General features: G+C 39.0%; 1 protein-coding gene and 1 pseudogene across 2 annotated transcripts; both read left to right on the top strand.

The window, feature by feature from the left end:
• Window positions 1-1635: 1635 nt before the first annotated feature.
• LOC117489035 lies at window positions 1636-7630 on the top strand (annotated as a pseudogene).
• Window positions 7631-8394: 764 nt separating this feature from the next.
• On the top strand, window positions 8395-16332 carry LOC117489034 (solute carrier family 22 member 13-like). Of its 2 annotated transcripts, none has more exons than XM_034138269.1 (10): window positions 8395-10967; window positions 11035-11138; window positions 11222-11376; window positions 11498-11666; window positions 14001-14121; window positions 14821-14915; window positions 14999-15042; window positions 15299-15407; window positions 15485-15691; window positions 15951-16332. In XM_034138269.1, exons 1-10 carry the CDS (start codon window positions 10593-10595, stop codon window positions 16024-16026), a joined length of 1455 nt encoding a protein of 484 aa, XP_033994160.1. In that variant the 5' UTR covers window positions 8395-10592; the 3' UTR covers window positions 16027-16332. The 2 variants fall into 2 exon arrangements, with proteins under 2 accessions (XP_033994160.1, XP_033994159.1); XM_034138268.1 differs by having other exon boundaries at window positions 14999-15213.
• The last annotated feature ends 4635 nt before the right edge of the window (window positions 16333-20967 follow it).

Genomic DNA, 20967 nt, shown 5'->3' with positions numbered 1-20967 from the left:
AAATATGTTTAAGATCCCTAAATCGTTTGTCACTGGTGATTCTTTGTAATGCGCCACCAAAATATCAAAAAATAAAAACATTTTGAATTGGTTTATGACCAAATAACCAATAAACTAATACCATACACATTAGCCTCAGCTGTGCTTTGTTTTTAGCGCTAAGTAGCTAATGTTGGCATGCTAACATGCTAAACTAAGATTGTGAACATGGCGAACATTACACCTGCTAAACATTAGCATGTTAGCATTGCCATTGGAAAACGTTAGCACGCTATTAGCTAGTAGAGCCTCGCAGTGCAGCTAGCATGACGCTACACTTATCACAAATTAAATTCCATTTACCTGCATTGTATTTATGGGCAGCAGGAATCTTAAGAGAAACCCCTAGAGGTAAATGTTTCCTATATTGGGTGAAATAAGCCTTTAAACTTCTCCAGATGCCAGTTATTATTCAGTTTGTGTTCCTTCTCACTAGGCAAGTTGTTGTGCCAGTACTGTAGTCTCTTTGCTATTTAAACTTTCACCAACAAATCACTGTCGTCACTCCCTGTGTAGCTGTATGGTTGTTTAGTACCTTGTGCAAGGCCTGCGACATGGCTCCGAGTTCAGGTACTGATGTAAATGGTGTATGTAAAGATGTTGTAAATGTATGTATGATGGCAACTCCATGCACTGTCACACAAACATCATGAGGTTTGTTTGTAACCATGTAGATGCATTGACTGTTTAAGTGTACCTGTCAGATAAATGGAACATTTGATTTGTAAATATAGATTAAGGCAGATTGAGACTGCTCATTTTCAGTACACAGTTGAATTTGTTTTGTAGTGTTTTTCCACTGTTGGCCTTTATCAAAGCATCACTTATGCACACATTATTTGTTTAATTGGCACCTTATTGATATGTTAACATGCATATTTTCGGGATTACATGCAGCTTGTAATCACACACTTTGTGCTTTGACGTCCTGATATGCAGTTTTCTCACCGAAACCTGTCCGATGCTAATGCATAAAATATAATTTTCATAAGACGGGCAGCACAGGCTACACTCTCTTCCCCCCTGTGTGTGTATGTGTGAGATTTTGGTGATAAAATGATTGATCATCAAATGCTTTGAACTGAAAGTCACTTAGATATTCTTAATTTCTTTCCATTTTTATTGTTTACTTTACAACATTATTCTGCCTCTTAATGGAGACACCAAATTATTAGTATCAATTGAATCACTTAATTGGCGAGCAAATCTTTTCTTTTTTACAGATCATTACATATATTTTTTAAATATCATTGATTATACAATGTGTACATCGACAAATGCATAATTTGAAGTGGAATATTTGTGATAAGATACAAAGGAGATTCCTTGGCATGTATAGATTATTGGAAAATGTCAACAAATGCAAATGATATTTAGTAGCTGAATAAAGTCACATGATGGAATTCAATTGGTGAGGACAATGGTTAATTACAATGTGATGCCTCGTTCTGCGTGTTCTTTGCTTTTAACAGGTCAACCATTTGGTCCTGTGTGCTCACCACACATTCAGTTACAAAGGTTAAACATTTATTTCGACTTGAGCTTTTGGAAGAAAGTGTCTCCGAGTTGGTGTCGCACTTAATCAGCCGTTTGAAAATGGTTAATTTTGGAGCGATTTTGCGAAGTATTGGCGACTTTGGTTTGTTCCAGAAAATAATCCTTCTTGGGTTAACCCTCCCAAATGTCTTCATGCCCCTTTTCTTTTGTAGTTTTCTTTTTATGGATTCAGATCCAGATAGACACTGTAACACAGACTGGATCCTTCGGGCAGACTCTAACCTGACCACAGATGAGCAGCTGAACCTGACTCTGCCCCGAGAGGATGACGGGACCTTCAGCAAGTGTCAGATGTTTATCCCTGTGAACTGGTCTATTGGTTCCATCAGGGAGAACGGACTCAATGAGACCACAGGGTGCCAGAATGGATGGGTGTACTCCAGAACGCTGTATGAAGCCACCGTAGTCACTGATGTAAGTAGAGAATGTTGTGTGGTTTCTTTGATGGTGCCACTGCTCTACTGATTCTGCTGCTTTGCAGTTTGATCTCGTCTGTGACAAGTCGTACATGGCTGAGGTTGTGCAGGCGATCTTCATGTCTGGTTTACTTGCTGGTTCTTTCATCTTTGGACCAACAGCTGAATCGTGAGTTACTTGAAAAAGGTATATTAGAAATGTGCAAAATGTATGAAAGCCTAAACCTTCAAACCACTGACTCTAAACTTTAGGTACGGCCGCAGGAGAACCACCCAGCTACCAGTCGTGCTCTTGCAAATATTCGTCATAGTTGCTGGTGTGTCTCCAAATGTCTACGTCTACATAGTGACGCAGTTCATAGTTGGAGCTGCCCTCGGGGGATATAGAATTAACTCCACCGTATTAGGTATGACTTGTTTTTAACCAACCAACATTTGATTAATGGTCAAAATCACAACAAGGGAATTTTCTGGTTCCTTTTCATTCCTAGATCTGCAGTGATTTTGGTGTTTAAATTATGTTTGTAGCTACAGAGTGGATTGGGGTCACCAAAAGGTCCTTTGCTTCCTGTATGAGCCAGTTGTTTGCAGCTTTTGGACAGTGTGTCATGGCTGGTCTGGTCTATGGCATCCGTGACTGGAGAAAAGCACAGTACGTCATAGGAGGAGCGCAGGCCTTTGTAACGTTGTACATATGGTATGTGTTACACTTTGTTATTTAAATGTTTTGCTCATTGCTGTATGTAGACAATTAAGAGAAGTTTGGAGGTTTTGAATTGTGTTTGTATGAGGTAATTATCAATAGTCAGTGGGTAGCACTTGGCACACCCTCTTTTCCGAGAAGTTATATTATATTAAGTGTATGCCATATCGAGAATATTTTAACCTTTAGCTTTGCCATGTCGTGAGACCAAAGGGCTTTTATCTATATTTAGTATTCACTTTGTCTTCAAAGCTACCAGACTCCATTTAAAAAATAGCGGCTTTAACTCGCAGAACACAAGCATTTGTTTTTTTGTGTTTTTGTGTCACAAATAAAATTACAGTTTTTTCCAAAGAGTCTGGTGGATTTAACAAAAGCATAGATCAGGGATGGGCAACTTGGATGGTGGTGTGGGCCACATAATTTATGTAGCCTACTGGCCACCAGTGGGCCGCAGATTCACTTGGAACACACACACACACAAATTCCATGTATTGTAATTATTAACAAATATACTAAGTCTGACATCTTCATTGACATTTTACAATCTTTCAGGGAACATCCTCTAATAAGCTCACTAAACAAATATCAGTTCACAGAAATGTTATTTAATTTGTACAAGTGGCATGTTTGTATTGAACAGGTTATTTAACAGTGGAATAAAACAATTTTAAACTTTTGGAAAGCACGGAAAATGTGTGTGCATTGAGATTAACCATTAAGATGACATAAACATGAAGTCATGAACACTAACCCAGACATTAGTTGTCTAACTTGAACCAAAGACACTTGTAGTCTCTGCTGACGCACAATAAGGGGAATGTCAACACAGACACCTCAGTCTCAAATGCTCTCAACCCGCACTCTGCTGTTCCTCAGCGCCGCTCCCCCTCCTGAAAAGCGTATAGTAATCATAGATAACACGGCAGGGTCCGTTACAGTTTGTTTTCATCTGATTTCAAATAAACAAAGTCTTGGTTTTTAGAAAGTTGTTTTGCCAAATTCAGATGATAAATACAACCTTTAAGCTTGTAAAGGCATAATTACAAGCGGTAACTTAACGTCACAGCAGGCATAACAACAGCCGGCGTTTCTTGTGAGTGGAAACAAACACAATACACACAAACGCGTCACAGATTATTTCGCGGTATTTGGCTGCCGAACGAAATCATGTACGCAGCTCGCGACGTAATTAAAAGTCTAGTGGACGACAAGTAAAAAGTACTACAGTACTACTACAGGGTTTTACAAGTAAAAAAAATGCAAAATAATTTTTTATTTTTTATTAATTACGTTGTTTATAAATTAATCTGAGGGCCGCAATAAGAGGAGGTGGGGGGCCGCCATTTGCCCATCCCTGGCATAGATAATGGCTTTAGTTCACTGTCAGAGACATTGTATAGTTGTTTGATGCTAAATGTAAAACATTATATATTCATGGGCCTTTATTTAACTTAAATAATTTAAGGTACTAAATTAGGTGTTGCTGCTGACCCCCAAGCACAGCACTACATTGCTAATCCCTTGTGCTTCAAATCCTGCCTGCTTCACCAAAATGGGGGTGTGCCCACCGCCATCTATTGTAGTTATTACACTGATTAGATAGGCTACTAAAGTCCTTTTAACCCACTTTCTGTTCAAACCTACCAAATAAACCATGTGTATTGCAAAACCAGTGTGTTCAAGAAGACTGTGTAATCCACCTTGTTGGTAGATCACATTTTGAGTTTGTCTCCGTTAAAGGGGACCTATCATGCAAAATGCACTTTTGTACGTCTTTTATACATGAATATGTGTCCCCGGTGTGTCAGGGAACTCACCAAGTGTCAGAAAACACAACCCTCTCTCTTTTCCTCCATACCCAAATCTCTAAAAACGGGGCTGCAACGGAGCTGATACAGACTGATACAGATTTGAAATTGTTCTGACGTCAGAAACAGGGAGCTCCGCCTTTATGGGCAACTCTCCACCTATCAGGGGAATGGGGGGTTGGGCCACGGCCACGGCCATTGCCGCTCGAAAGCGCTGGAGACGCTGTAGTACATATGCCAGGCCTGTAAGTGGCGCTGTAGTCTGCCACAAAAGCAGCGAAGAAGACTTCTCACAGAATCAGCCCTTGCAAAAACAGGGCTGGAAAAGAGCAAATAGAGCGAAATGAGGCATGGCTAAAATGCATGATCTGTTTGGTATTTTGAAAAAAAACACTTGACAGACATGTTTTAGGTATGGCCCTACAATATATTATTCAAATATAGCATGATAGGTCCACTTTAAATGAATAACCGTTTGTGAGTGAATTCAACATTTGGATTGTGGTTAATCTTTTCAGGTGGATTCCTGAATCTGCAAGGTGGTTGCTGGAACAGGGAAGAACTGAAGAGCTAATCAATTGATACGTAGAGTCGCAGCAATCAACAAAAGGAAAATCCCAGATAACCTGCTGGACGAGGTTTATGAGATACAATTTGATTGGATTTTGTGAATATATACTTTATAAGCAGTGCTAGCATGGCTGTCGATTTAACAGTCTACAGCCAAGCTAACACTGCTGTGGGGCTTTACTAGGAACAGTGGTGCTTTAAAATTAAGGCTAACAGCAGCAAGCTCTCATGTTGACGATGACAATTATAATCCATTGATTTTGAAGTTGTTATATTTTCTAAGTTCCACCATTTTAGTTTAGCATGTTAGCTTGCTAACATTTGCTAACAACCTCTAAACACAAAGTAAAGCTGAGGCTAATGAGGGTGTTATAAGTTTCCAAGGTACTTGGTCATCAAACTAATTATTGGACAAAGCTAAAACATTTGACCTGTGGATGGCACTCCATTGAGGAGCAAATTCCTTTTTATGCACATTGCAGCGATTCATTTTTTGAATTAATAAAAAAAGAAACGTTTAATCCCAATTGCTTTTCAGATACTCAAATTATTATTTTTAAATGTGACCTTTATATATTTAATGTTCAATGAAATCTCGTTAAAAGTCAATTTAAATGTACACATTACCCATATAATTAAAATATGATTGTAAACAAAGGGGTGTAACAGGGCAAAGAGATATTGCCTATTGAAGGGATATCAACCCTTTATCAGAATGAATGTAATTGCTGCCTAATTCATAGAATCACTGCTCAAAGTTTTGTCTTCACTATATTAATCCATCTGCCCTTCAGGTCACCGGGGGACGGGAAGTGAAAAGTGGGGGAATCAAAGCAATTTTTACCTCAGCAGTCCTGGTTAAATATTTGTTAATTTTATCTTTCGCCTGGTAAGTTAAGCACAATTTGAAATGTATTTTATAAAATAATTGCTTAAAGGTTTGTAACATGTTTGTGTTCATGTGATTTGAAGGTTTTCGTTAAACCTTGGCTACTTCTGCGTAGTTTTGAATGTGGGTAAGTTTGGTCTGAACATCTTCCTGGTTCAGTTCCTGTTTGGGATCACTGAGATGCCCGCACATCTCCTCTGTATCTGGTTTTTGGAGTTAATTGGGAGAAAAAAATCCTTAATATTTGGGTTGTTTTGCCTCTTAACCTTGGCTTTCCCTCGAGGTGAATCCCTTGTCCTTTAAGTTCACTGCATGATGAGAAATGCATCTGACCATCTGTGGGGTTTAACCCTTTTGTTTTGTTTCAGACTGCGCTATTGTTATCACAGCCCTTGTTACCGCCGGGAAGTTCTTTTTGAACTGGGCAGGTTCAGTATGTTTGATCTACATTCAGGAGTTATTTCCCACTTCTGTCAGGTACGCAAATTAAATATATACAGAAAAATATGTTATTATAGAAATTATACATTTGAAAGTTAACTGAACTTTTTCAGGCAAACTGCCGTTGGCTTTGGCTCTATTGCCTATAGAGGAGCAGGCTTGATGTCCCCCTTGCTCAACATGTTGGCCATTTACCACTGGGCCATACCCATCTTAGTCTTCAGCAGCCTTGCAGTGACCAGTGGAGCTCTTGTCTTCCTGCTCCCTGAGACCCGGAGAACAGAGCTGCCTGACTCAGCTGATGAGACCGAGGGCAACAGGTAAGATGGTTGCATGATTTACAGAGTTCATTTGGCAATATTGGCTTTTATTGGGAGTCAGTTCAAGGCCAACCAGTGGCTTCCATCCACACTAGAACTTAATTAGACAAGATCGCAATCCCCTTCTTGTTTTTCTTTATCCGTAAAAACACGACAATGTAATAGAAAATTACAATGTCCTAATATATCTTACAGTTTAATTGAAACAAGACATATATCAAGCTTTGATGTCTTAATGGTGTCTTCCTTTACTTTCTAGGAATATGAGCACGAAGAAAATGGGCAGTGACTCCAACGTGGTCGAACAAAACGGCAGAAATTCCACCAAACTCTAGCCGATATGGTTAATCTTTTTTAAAGATGTTTTTGTCGTGTGAGATATACATTGCTGAATACAATATTTATTGTGGATGCTCTTTGGCCTTCAATGTTGCTGAGTCACATTGTGTGTTTGCTAATGTCTTACTCAATTGTAGGTATTTACGGCTGTCATTTCTGTAAGATGCTGAAAATCAGTCAGTGAATTAAAGGAACATAAGCTTAACTCTGTTTTTCTGGGAATCATTCAAAAGTCTTAAAAGGCATGGAATTAATTTACATTAAAAAAAATGGTATTAAAGGTAGGGTAGGTAAGTTTGAGAAACCGGCTCGAGATCGCTAGAATTTGAAAATACACAACCGGAGAAAATCTGCCACTTCCTTATAGAGCCCCTCCTCCAACACACACGAACGCACATGACCAATGAGGGCACGAGATAAGTTTGTGCACAGATGGAAGGCTGACAGGCAGGTAGGCCATCCAGCCCTTTTTCAGATGGCGTTGCCCGAGATGTTCAAAGACAGCATTATTTTCACAGATTTAGACCTGGCTTATATTCTTCTACTATGCAATAGGCAGTGGCGAGCCGTCAGGGCCCTCTAGGCCCTCTGTGAGGGCCTAAGATATTCCAAAAAATAATATTTAAAAACATTAAAAAAAAATATATTTTTTTAAAATATATATATTTTTAATATTATCTTTGTTATATTTTTCATTAGTTTTACCGAAAAAAAACTTGATTTAATAAAATAACATTTCCAAAGAAATAAATCCTTCGAATCTGCCTGTTCAGTCTCTGTTTGAATGTGAAGGGTTACATGAAAGAAGCTCGTCTGGCCCTCTCTGCGATTCACAGAGGGCCCGCTATAGTAACTGAACGAGAGAGTAATGTCAAATGACAGTACAATTGACCAATCATATCTTCCCTCTAAATGGGTGGGTTTTATTATCGCGGACTTTATGACAAGTTCCGCCCGCTGTGAAACTTTTCTTGTTTCCATAGCAACAACAACTTCCTGTCAACAGCGTGAACTCGCCTTCAAAATAAAAGCATGCCAAATTACACTTAAGACATACAACTGCAACGAAAGTAACAAACACAATGCAATATCATTTTCAATGTCAAAGAACACAAATTGGGTTCACAGGTGTTGTTTTGTGTGGTAGAGGGTCGCTGTCATTGATGCGTTTTGCACCCTGGGCCGTTGTTTTGATATTCCGCTGAAGTATACGCTGTGACGTAATAACTCTTTTTTTTCTTTTTTTCGAGGGAAGGGGTGGGGGTCAGAGGGCCTAGGTATAAAGCTCACGGCTCGCCACTGGCAATAGGTGTTTTCTTTTCGCCACGTGTGACCACTGGCTGCTAATATTACTTCTCTTGAGATGAATACATTTACTTTTTGTGCTTGTACTGCACTAGGAGTTCACAAAGTCAGACAGGCAGCTTCAGGAACCTGCAGTGAGACTTACTTTCGTTATAACAAGCAAAGTGAAACATTAACAGGCACAACAGACAGAAGCGGGTAATGTTTGTCAATGTCCCCGTGTAGATGGGGATCACTTGGTCCATTTACCATTACTGATCTAACAGCTGGGAAGAATCCTGAATGCTGGCAATGAAAGTTGAGTCTGGAGCTGCTAGTGTTACAGGCTGACAGACGATGAACTTCTGTGGAGTGGTGCACGCTCAAAAACTGAAAATGATCAACCAAAGTAAAATATAGTTTAAAGGGTCAGTTTACCCAAATTGCTAAAAAATAAGTAATATTTTGTCACTTGCCTCAAGTGGTATTTAGCTGATACATCTGGTCTTATCTGCCTCTTATTTCATACAGTTCATGTATATGGAATGTAGTCATGCTAGCGGCTTAAATAATGCGTTGTAATGAGCTAAATATGTTTAAGATCCCTAAATCGTTTGTCACTGGTGATTCTTTGTAATGCGCCACCAAAATATCAAAAAATAAAAACATTTTGAATTGGTTTATGACCAAATAACCAATAAACTAATACCATACACATTAGCCTCAGCTGTGCTTTGTTTTTAGCGCTAAGTAGCTAATGTTGGCATGCTAACATGCTAAACTAAGATTGTGAACATGGCGAACATTACACCTGCTAAACATTAGCATGTTAGCATTGCCATTGGAAAACGTTAGCACGCTATTAGCTAGTAGAGCCTCGCAGTGCAGCTAGCATGACGCTACACTTATCACAAATTAAATTCCATTTACCTGCATTGTATTTATGGGCAGCAGGAATCTTAAGAGAAACCCCTAGAGGTAAATGTTTCCTATATTGGGTGAAATAAGCCTTTAAACTTCTCCAGATGCCAGTTATTATTCAGTTTGTGTTCCTTCTCACTAGGCAAGTTGTTGTGCCAGTACTGTAGTCTCTTTGCTATTTAAACTTTCACCAACAAATCACTGTCGTCACTCCCTGTGTAGCTGTATGGTTGTTTAGTACCTTGTGCAAGGCCTGCGACATGGCTCCGAGTTCAGGTACTGATGTAAATGGTGTATGTAAAGATGTTGTAAATGTATGTATGATGGCAACTCCATGCACTGTCACACAAACATCATGAGGTTTGTTTGTAACCATGTAGATGCATTGACTGTTTAAGTGTACCTGTCAGATAAATGGAACATTTGATTTGTAAATATAGATTAAGGCAGATTGAGACTGCTCATTTTCAGTACACAGTTGAATTTGTTTTGTAGTGTTTTTCCACTGTTGGCCTTTATCAAAGCATCACTTATGCACACATTATTTGTTTAATTGGCACCTTATTGATATGTTAACATGCATATTTTCGGGATTACATGCAGCTTGTAATCACACACTTTGTGCTTTGACGTCCTGATATGCAGTTTTCTCACCGAAACCTGTCCGATGCTAATGCATAAAATATAATTTTCATAAGACGGGCAGCACAGGCTACACTCTCTTCCCCCCTGTGTGTGTATGTGTGAGATTTTGGTGATAAAATGATTGATCATCAAATGCTTTGAACTGAAAGTCACTTAGATATTCTTAATTTCTTTCCATTTTTATTGTTTACTTTACAACATTATTCTGCCTCTTAATGGAGACACCAAATTATTAGTATCAATTGAATCACTTAATTGGCGAGCAAATCTTTTCTTTTTTACAGATCATTACATATATTTTTTAAATATCATTGATTATACAATGTGTACATCGACAAATGCATAATTTGAAGTGGAATATTTGTGATAAGATACAAAGGAGATTCCTTGGCATGTATAGATTATTGGAAAATGTCAACAAATGCAAATGATATTTAGTAGCTGAATAAAGTCACATGATGGAATTCAATTGGTGAGGACAATGGTTAATTACAATGTGATGCCTCGTTCTGCGTGTTCTTTGCTTTTAACAGGTCAACCATTTGGTCCTGTGTGCTCACCACACATTCAGTTACAAAGGTTAAACATTTATTTCGACTTGAGCTTTTGGAAGAAAGTGTCTCCGAGTTGGTGTCGCACTTAATCAGCCGTTTGAAAATGGTTAATTTTGGAGCGATTTTGCGAACTATTGGCGACTTTGGTTTGTTCCAGAAAATAATCCTTCTTGGGTTAACCCTCCCAAATGTCTTCATGCCCCTTTTCTTTTGTAGTTTTCTTTTTATGGATTCAGATCCAGATAGACACTGTAACACAGACTGGATCCTTCGGGCAGACTCTAACCTGACCACAGATGAGCAGCTGAACCTGACTCTGCCCCGAGAGGATGACGGGACCTTCAGCAAGTGTCAGATGTTTATCCCTGTGAACTGGTCTATTGGTTCCATCAGGGAGAACGGACTCAATGAGACCACAGGGTGCCAGAATGGATGGGTGTACTCCAGAACGCTGTATGAAGCCACCGTAGTCACTGATGTAAGTAGAGAATGTTGTGTGGTTTCTTTGATGGTGCCACTGCTCTACTGATTCTGCTGCTTTGCAGTTTGATCTCGTCTGTGACAAGTCGTACATGGCTGAGGTTGTGCAGGCGATCTTCATGTCTGGTTTACTTGCTGGTTCTTTCATCTTTGGACCAACAGCTGAATCGTGAGTTACTTGAAAAAGGTATATTAGAAATGTGCAAAATGTATGAAAGCCTAAACCTTCAAACCACTGACTCTAAACTTTAGGTACGGCCGCAGGAGAACCACCCAGCTACCAGTCGTGCTCTTGCAAATATTCGTCATAGTTGCTGGTGTGTCTCCAAATGTCTACGTCTACATAGTGACGCAGTTCATAGTTGGAGCTGCCCTCGGGGGATATAGAATTAACTCCACCGTATTAGGTATGACTTGTTTTTAACCAACCAACATTTGATTAATGGTCAAAATCACAACAAGGGAATTTTCTGGTTCCTTTTCATTCCTAGATCTGCAGTGATTTTGGTGTTTAAATTATGTTTGTAGCTACAGAGTGGATTGGGGTCACCAAAAGGTCCTTTGCTTCCTGTATGAGCCAGTTGTTTGCAGCTTTTGGACAGTGTGTCATGGCTGGTCTGGTCTATGGCATCCGTGACTGGAGAAAAGCACAGTACGTCATAGGAGGAGCGCAGGCCTTTGTAACGTTGTACATATGGTATGTGTTACACTTTGTTATTTAAATGTTTTGCTCATTGCTGTATGTAGACAATTAAGAGAAGTTTGGAGGTTTTGAATTGTGTTTGTATGAGGTAATTATCAATAGTCAGTGGGTAGCACTTGGCACACCCTCTTTTCCGAGAAGTTATATTATATTAAGTGTATGCCATATCGAGAATATTTTAACCTTTAGCTTTGCCATGTCGTGAGACCAAAGGGCTTTTATCTATATTTAGTATTCACTTTGTCTTCAAAGCTACCAGACTCCATTTAAAAAATAGCGGCTTTAACTCGCAGAACACAAGCATTTGTTTTTTTGTGTTTTTGTGTCACAAATAAAATTACAGTTTTTTCCAAAGAGTCTGGTGGATTTAACAAAAGCATAGATCAGGGATGGGCAACTTGGATGGTGGTGTGGGCCACATAATTTATGTAGCCTACTGGCCACCAGTGGGCCGCAGATTCACTTGGAACACACACACACACAAATTCCATGTATTGTAATTATTAACAAATATACTAAGTCTGACATCTTCATTGACATTTTACAATCTTTCAGGGAACATCCTCTAATAAGCTCACTAAACAAATATCAGTTCACAGAAATGTTATTTAATTTGTACAAGTGGCATGTTTGTATTGAACAGGTTATTTAACAGTGGAATAAAACAATTTTAAACTTTTGGAAAGCACGGAAAATGTGTGTGCATTGAGATTAACCATTAAGATGACATAAACATGAAGTCATGAACACTAACCCAGACATTAGTTGTCTAACTTGAACCAAAGACACTTGTAGTCTCTGCTGACGCACAATAAGGGGAATGTCAACACAGACACCTCAGTCTCAAATGCTCTCAACCCGCACTCTGCTGTTCCTCAGCGCCGCTCCCCCTCCTGAAAAGCGTATAGTAATCATAGATAACACGGCAGGGTCCGTTACAGTTTGTTTTCATCTGATTTCAAATAAACAAAGTCTTGGTTTTTAGAAAGTTGTTTTGCCAAATTCAGATGATAAATACAACCTTTAAGCTTGTAAAGGCATAATTACAAGCGGTAACTTAACGTCACAGCAGGCATAACAACAGCCGGCGTTTCTTGTGAGTGGAAACAAACACAATACACACAAACGCGTCACAGATTATTTCGCGGTATTTGGCTGCCGAACGAAATCATGTACGCAGCTCGCGACGTAATTAAAAGTCTAGTGGACGACAAGTAAAAAGTACTACAGTACTACTACAGGGTTTTACAAGTAAAAAAAATGCAAAATAATTTTTTATTTTTTATTAATTACGTTGTTTATAAATTAATCTGAGGGCCGCAATAAGAGGAGGTGGGGGGCCGCCATTTGCCCATCCCTGGCATAGATAATGGCTTTAGTTCACTGTCAGAGACATTGTATAGTTGTTTGATGCTAAATGTAAAACATTATATATTCATGGGCCTTTATTTAACTTAAATAATTTAAGGTACTAAATTAGGTGTTGCTGCTGACCCCCAAGCACAGCACTACATTGCTAATCCCTTGTGCTTCAAATCCTGCCTGCTTCACCAAAATGGGGGTGTGCCCACCGCCATCTATTGTAGTTATTACACTGATTAGATAGGCTACTAAAGTCCTTTTAACCCACTTTCTGTTCAAACCTACCAAATAAACCATGTGTATTGCAAAACCAGTGTGTTCAAGAAGACTGTGTAATCCACCTTGTTGGTAGATCACATTTTGAGTTTGTCTCCGTTAAAGGGGACCTATCATGCAAAATGCACTTTTGTACGTCTTTTATACATGAATATGTGTCCCCGGTGTGTCAGGGAACTCACCAAGTGTCAGAAAACACAACCCTCTCTCTTTTCCTCCATACCCAAATCTCTAAAAACGGGGCTGCAACGGAGCTGATACAGACTGATACAGATTTGAAATTGTTCTGACGTCAGAAACAGGGAGCTCCGCCTTTATGGGCAACTCTCCACCTATCAGGGGAATGGGGGGTTGGGCCACGGCCACGGCCATTGCCGCTCGAAAGTGCTGGAGACGCTGTAGTACATATGCCAGGCCTGTAAGTGGCGCTGTAGTCTGCCACAAAAGCAGCGAAGAAGACTTCTCACAGAATCAGCCCTTGCAAAAACAGGGCTGGAAAAGAGCAAATAGAGCGAAATGAGGCATGGCTAAAATGCATGATCTGTTTGGTATTTTGAAAAAAACACTTGACAGACATGTTTTAGGTATGGCCCTACAATATATTATTCAAATATAGCATGATAGGTCCACTTTAAATGAATAACCGTTTGTGAGTGAATTCAACATTTGGATTGTGGTTAATCTTTTCAGGTGGATTCCTGAATCTGCAAGGTGGTTGCTGGAACAGGGAAGAACTGAAGAAGCTAATCAATTGATACGTAGAGTCGCAGCAATCAACAAAAGGAAAATCCCAGATAACCTGCTGGACGAGGTTTATGAGATACAATTTGATTGGATTTTGTGAATATATACTTTATAAGCAGTGCTAGCATGGCTGTCGATTTAACAGTCTACAGCCAAGCTAGCACTGCTGTGGGGCTTTACTAGGAACAGTGGTGCTTTAAAATTAAGGCTAACAGCAGCAAGCTCTCATGTTGACGATGACAATTATAATCCATTGATTTTGAAGTTGTTATATTTTCTAAGTTCCACCATTTTAGTTTAGCATGTTAGCTTGCTAACATTTGCTAACAACCTCTAAACACAAAGTAAAGCTGAGGCTAATGAGGGTGTTAACTAATTATTGGACAAAGCTAAAACATTTGACCTGTGGATGGCACTCCATTGAGGAGCAAATTCCTTTTTATGCACATTGCAGCGATTCATTTTTTGAATTAATAAAAAAAGAAACATTTAATCCCAATTGCTTTTCAGATACTCAAATTATTATTTTTAAATGTGACCTTTATATATTTAATGTTCAATGAAATCTCGTTAAAAGTCCATTTAAATGTACACATTACCCATATAATTAAAATATGATTGTAAACAAAGGGGTGTAACAGGGCAAAGAGATATTGCCTATTGAAGGGATATCAACCTTTTATCAGAATGAATGTAATTGCTGCCTAATTCATAGAATCACTGCTCAAAGTTTTGTCTTCACTATATTAATCCATCTGCCCTTCAGGTCACCGGGGGACGGGAAGTGAAAAGTGGGGGAATCAAAGCAATTTTTACCTCAGCAGTCCTGGTTAAATATTTGTTAATTTTATCTTTCGCCTGGTAAGTTAAGCACAATTTGAAATGTATTTTATAAAATAATTGCTTAAAGGTTTGTAACATGTTTGTGTTCATGTGATTTGAAGGTTTTCGTTAAACCTTGGCTACTTCTGCGTAGTTTTGAATGTGGGTAAGTTTGGTCTGAACATCTTCCTGGTTCAGTTCCTGTTTGGGATCACTGAGATGCCCGCACATCTCCTCTGTATCTGGTTTTTGGAGTTAATTGGGAGAAAAAAATCCTTAATATCAACCCTCCTGACAGGAGGGTTGTTTTGCCTCTTAACCTTGGCTTTCCCTCGAGGTGAATCCCTTGTCCTTTAAGTTCACTGCATGATGAGAAATGCATCTGACCATCTGTGGGGTTTAACCCTTTTGTTTTGTTTCAGACTGCGCTATTGTTATCACAGCCCTTGTTACCGCCGGGAAGTTCTTTTTGAACTGGGCAGGTTCAGTATGTTTGATCTACATTCAGGAGTTGTTTCCCACTTCTGTCAGGTACGCAAATTAAATATATACAGAAAAATATGTTATTATAGAAATTATACATTTGAAAGTTAACTGAACTTTTTCAGGCAAACTGCCGTTGGCTTTGGCTCTATTGCCTATAGAGGAGCAGGCTTGATGTCCCCCTTGCTCAACATGTTGGCCATTTACCACTGGGCCATACCCATCTTAGTCTTCAGCAGCCTTGCAGTGACCAGTGGAGCTCTTGTCTTCCTGCTCCCTGAGACCCGGAGAACAGAGCTGCCTGACTCAGCTGATGAGACCGAGGGCAACAGGTAAGATGGTTGCATGATTTACAGAGTTCATTTGGCAATATTGGCTTTTATTGGGAGTCAGTTCAAGGCCAACCAGTGGCTTCCATCCACACTAGAACTTAATTAGACAAGATCGCAATCCCCTTCTTGTTTTTCTTTATCCGTAAAAACACGACAATGTAATAGAAAATTACAATGTCCTAATATATCTTACAGTTTAATTGAAACAAGACATATATCAAGCTTTGATGTCTTAATGGTGTCTTCCTTTACTTTCTAGGAATATGAGCACGAAGAAAATGGGCAGTGACTCCAACGTGGTCGAACAAAACGGCAGAAATTCCACCAAACTCTAGCCGATATGGTTAATCTTTTTTAAAGATGTTTTTGTCGTGTGAGATATACATTGCTGAATACAATATTTATTGTGGATGCTCTTTGGCCTTCAATGTTGCTGAGTCACATTGTGTGTTTGCTAATGTCTTACTCAATTGTAGGTATTTACGGCTGTCATTTCTGTAAGATGCTGAAAATCAGTCAGTGAATTAAAGGAACATAAGCTTAACTCTGTTTTTCTGGGAATCATTCAAAAGTCTTAAAAGGCATGGAATTAATTTACATTAAAAAAAATGGTATTAAAGGTAGGGTAGGTAAGTTTGAGAAACCGGCTCGAGATCGCTAGAATTTGAAAATACACAACCGGAGAAAATCTGCCACTTCCTTATAGAGCCCCTCCTCCAACACACACGAACGCACATGACCAATGAGGGCACGAGATAAGTTTGTGCACAGATGGAAGGCTGACAGGCAGGTAGGCCATCCAGTTATTTTAGCCGGGCCGGCTAAAATGATTGGTCGTGCTTTGTACAGTATTACGGCTTCCACAGATGACATTCTTTATGGATTTTTTGTCAAAGCACTTACAGTAAGATATTCATTGCTATCGGGATGTTAAGAGCATTCCATGGAATATAACAAAAAGTGTATCTCGAGCCGGTTTCTCAAACCCCTCTCAAAGGTAACCCTACCTTTAATATGTCTTGACCTTTCTTTCAAAGGTCTAAGGCTAAGACATGGAACGTTTGTAATCTAAAAATATATATATATACAAAATGCCTCTCATTTTGTGTAACATATATGGGCCATTCTACCGAATTGGACCAAAGTCAGGTTGGAAATGTTTTGAAATGTTCTATGTTTTTTTCCCAAAACTTTGTTCATATATATTTTTGTACCATATCTAAATTACACATATCTAGTAAAAGAACCGTACATTTTGATATCGTATTTTCAGACTGTATTGGAATGTTCTTCCTCTACCAAAAATGGTCACTACCGAAACATAGTACATACACTGTAGTAAAAAAGTATTATATTAACCTCTTAAGCCCTGAGCCTGTTTTTCAGGTCTCAGGCTCGAAAATGACATTCCCAGAACAAATGACCATATCTTCCCTTCTAAAAGGGTTAAATTAATAATCTTTATTCTCAAAGTAATGATAAACCTGTGAGTTGGATGTAGAAAAGTCAGAATCAATATAGATATTTTTTATTTTAAAGAAAATTCAGATTTTACATAGTAAAAAACTGTAAATTATAGTGTCCGTCCAAAAATTATTTTGTACTTATAGTGAAAACTACCCTTGGATGATGGGTTAGTAGACTAAAAGCTTTAGGAATCCAAAGTACAACATATAAGTACCCTGTATCAAGATTGATGCAAAACAAGTGAAATTTGACCTTTTTAGAGAGATTTAGCCAAAAACCCCCACTTCTGGGGTCATTTGGGTGGATTTGACCTATCTCTGGCCCCCCTTGCTCGATGTTGATGAATGAAATCTCTTTATAACCGCTAGAGCCAATGGAATCGAGGGAAAGTTATATAGAGTGGCGAAGACCCTCCCCTTCCGGTGGACCTCCATGGGACCTTATTTCGGAAAAATTATGTATTGAAGTCAATGGAGAGAGAAAGATTATCTTTCGATCCCGTTTGAATTGTGCCACGAATTACACATATGATGTTTGTCAATTTAAAAGATAATTTTGCAAGTCAAAAAAAAAGAAATGTGTCGTAAAACTGTGAAGTAACACATTTGTTTGTGTGAAACGCTCAATGAACTACATCTCTGGTCAACAACACACGTCACCAAGATGGCCGTCACTACTGTCTTGTCAACAATGTCATGCAAAGCTGCCTGCCTGCCTTCCTTTGATTCTCTCTGAACTGCCTGGTCGTTTTAATGTTTAATGTCAACCATTTGTGCAGATAGCATGAAGTAGAGAAGATCGCCGATGCTAACGTTAGCGTTAGCATTTCTCCCCCGGGCTTAAATGGTGTATTATAGAATGATCACACCGGTGACAGTACTATTCAAAGGGTTCACGAAATATGACTACTACTCTTACTGTTTAACATTTTGGGTTACTTAATGTTACTTCATGTTAAGGTTAATAAAAATGACAAGGCTGTAATGCTAACTAACGTGCTAGCTACTAGCTAGGTAGCTAACTTGATCAAGCCACTCCTGGTCCTTTCATCAGACGGGAAGCAAAAGAACGAGCAAGACCCATTGCTGGTATAATAACAACCTGGTACTAAGCACACAGGCATCTTGTTAAAGTTATCTTATCTTAGCCAGCGCCATATAGATAGATTATATCTATAATGCGCTGATCTTAGGTATCTGAATGGTGGAGGAAAACAATTGTGACATCACTTACGCGACTCTGGGATTTGTAGTCTTTCTAGTTACGTATTTTTCATAGTCTTATGGCGCATTTCCATTGCAGCGCGTAGCTCGCTTTAAGCGTGCCGTGTCGTGCCGTCCCCTTTTTTGGTTGTGCTTCCACTAGGCCTCGTTCCGGCGCGGCACGGCGCGGGGCCACTTTTTCCCCTCTTTTCTGGCCCTAGAAAATTGTGGTTCTATCGGGGCCAACAAACAGGGCTGAGTCGGGCTGAGTATGCTAAACTAGAGAGAGGAGCGCTGGCAAGAGGGCTAGAACTACAACAAGATGGACATATTTGACCGTGATTTAATTGTAATACACGTTTCAAAATGATGCCGAAGTAACAACATACTGATACCGGTTAGTAAAAACCATGAATTAATGCTTTGTCAAGTCTGCAGACAGACGGCAGGCGAAAAACCTTTTAAAATTCGTGTTTTTCTAGATGGAGATTGGCTAAGCTAACGCAGTATATGCCCCGACCGTCCACACTCACAACAACGGCCTATACAGACATAAATAAAGCAGCGACTGTATTCACACAGGCAGTCTGTGGTGTGTACTTGTTTAACTTTTGTCGAGTTTCTGAACATATATAAGGAGCTGTGAGCTCTGAGTGCTCACAGCTAACGGCTGTGTTGTGTTTCTGGATTTCTCATTGAAGATGACGTCACGGCTCCGCCTACACTGCGTTACTATAGTAACTACCCCAGTTCCTAAACTGTAATGGAAGCGCAGCATGAAGTGAGTCGGCCCTGTTAAGGCCCAACGCGGCCAAGCCGTACCGAGCCGTACCGAGTGTGGCCGAGGCCGACCGTGTAGTGGAAATGCGCCATTATATTTCAACAGTTTTACGACAAACTGTGACTTTTTTGACATGGAAATTATTTTTTGAGATTGACAAACATCATATGTGTAATTCATGGCACAATTCAAACGGGATCGAAAGATAAGTTTTCTCTCTCCATTGACTTCAATGCATAATTTTTCCGAAATAAGGTCCCATTACCCGGAAGTAAGTGGGCGTGACTTCGCCACTCTATACACACCAAAACGTTAACAAATAAGGAGTGAGAGTGACGCGTTACCAAAACCGGAAGCTGCATAACTTTTCCGCTCCGATTTTTACATAAAAAATGGAATTATGGATTATAAATAATTTTTTTAAAGGGACAGGTACATTATCAACCTATGGATCAACAGTTGTAGATTTTTTTTTTTTTCGTTTTAATGCCATTGAACACGTCTTTTGACCTAATTGACAGCTACGGTGAGACGATCTGCCGTAAAAGCTCCGTAAAGGTACGTGTTGTGATGTCTGTGTTTGCTTCCCCTGTCGCAAGTTCGGATCGCTCAGTGATGATACTATACCTAAATAATCAGTGGAGTCTCAGCTTTAATAGGCTATATTGTATGTGCAGCTACGATAAGTAATAAGGGTACCTTTATCTTGAATTGTGTGCCGCAGTGCGTTAGATTTTTTTCGCTCAGGGGTCATTTAGACCCTTCTTATGAGACTTGTGTTTTGTTTTGGTAAAAATGGTTCATATCTTCAGTTAGCTGAGATTCTTCCCGTTAATCTGGTGCTACACATTAATAGTTTCATAAATGTTAAGAAGCCCTGAGACATTATCTCGAAAACAAAATGGTGGGAGGGGTCCAATGGGGGGACCGCCGTGCTTAAGAGGTTAACCTGTTAAGATTGTTTTACCTTCCCTTCTCTAAATAGTATTTTAACAAATATTTCTTGAGGGTTTTCACAATTAAATTAATATAAGTGAATTTTTAATCAAATTTCAAAGTTCAATTTATACAATTCATAAAAATCATAATGCAAACTTTCTTAGTAAAATGCATAATACTGATCATATTGATTCCAGAGTTGATGATTGTTGAAATTGAACATACATTAAACCAATCAGTATCATATCATTTTATTTGATAACTCAATATACTTTATTTTTTACAAAACATCGGTAGTGACCACAGTATTTTGTTCTCAAGGTTGTTTCATATTCCCTCAACCTTATTGCTTATCTTAACTCATAACATGCCTTATGTTGAAGTGTGAATGTTTGAAGCTACTGACCCAGTAACAGGCTGAAATAGAGGGGAATGAGGCTAGAATTGGTGATCTGTTTGGTATTTTGAGCAAAACACTTCATAGACATGTTTTTTATATATCTGAGACCTATAATATATGCCTAACAATAGTATAATAAGAGACCTTTAAAGTAACACACTGATTTTCAGACTTTAAAACACATTTATTTCAAAATGGTGGGATTTACCTGCTTACCATTCCATTTTGTCACTACTGAAACGATCATGTCAATTATCGAAACTTAACCATATGTTTCGGTAGTGACGATTCTAGCTTAAATTGAGCATAACTAAAGAATGCTAGCAAGTACATGGCTAACATACACGTTTTTGAAGAGGTTTACACACATACAAACCTAATACTTTGCATAAAACCCCGAAAAGGTTTACTTAATTGAAGATAATATGTGTTCGGTAGTGACAATTCTTAAGGTTACACGCCGATTTTCAGATTTTGGAACCGATTT

The sequence above is a fragment of the Trematomus bernacchii genome, unplaced genomic scaffold (assembly GCF_902827165.1).
Source record: "Trematomus bernacchii unplaced genomic scaffold, fTreBer1.1, whole genome shotgun sequence".
NCBI lineage: Eukaryota > Metazoa > Chordata > Actinopteri > Perciformes > Nototheniidae > Trematomus > Trematomus bernacchii.
Note: the sequence above shows the minus strand (reverse complement) of the source record. Positions and strands in the feature narration are given on the sequence as shown.

Bases quoted from the DNA above. Each gene is read 5' to 3' on its own strand.
- LOC117489034 (XM_034138268.1), top strand. From the start codon at position 10,593: ATGGTTAATTTTGGAGCGATTTTGCGAACTATTGGCGACTTTGGTTTG. The intron at 11,377-11,497 runs GTATGACTTGTT...TTATGTTTGTAG, and splicing joins AATTAACTCCACCGTATTAG to CTACAGAGTGGATTGGGGTC. The intron at 11,667-14,000 runs GTATGTGTTACA...TAATCTTTTCAG, and splicing joins TTTGTAACGTTGTACATATG to GTGGATTCCTGAATCTGCAA.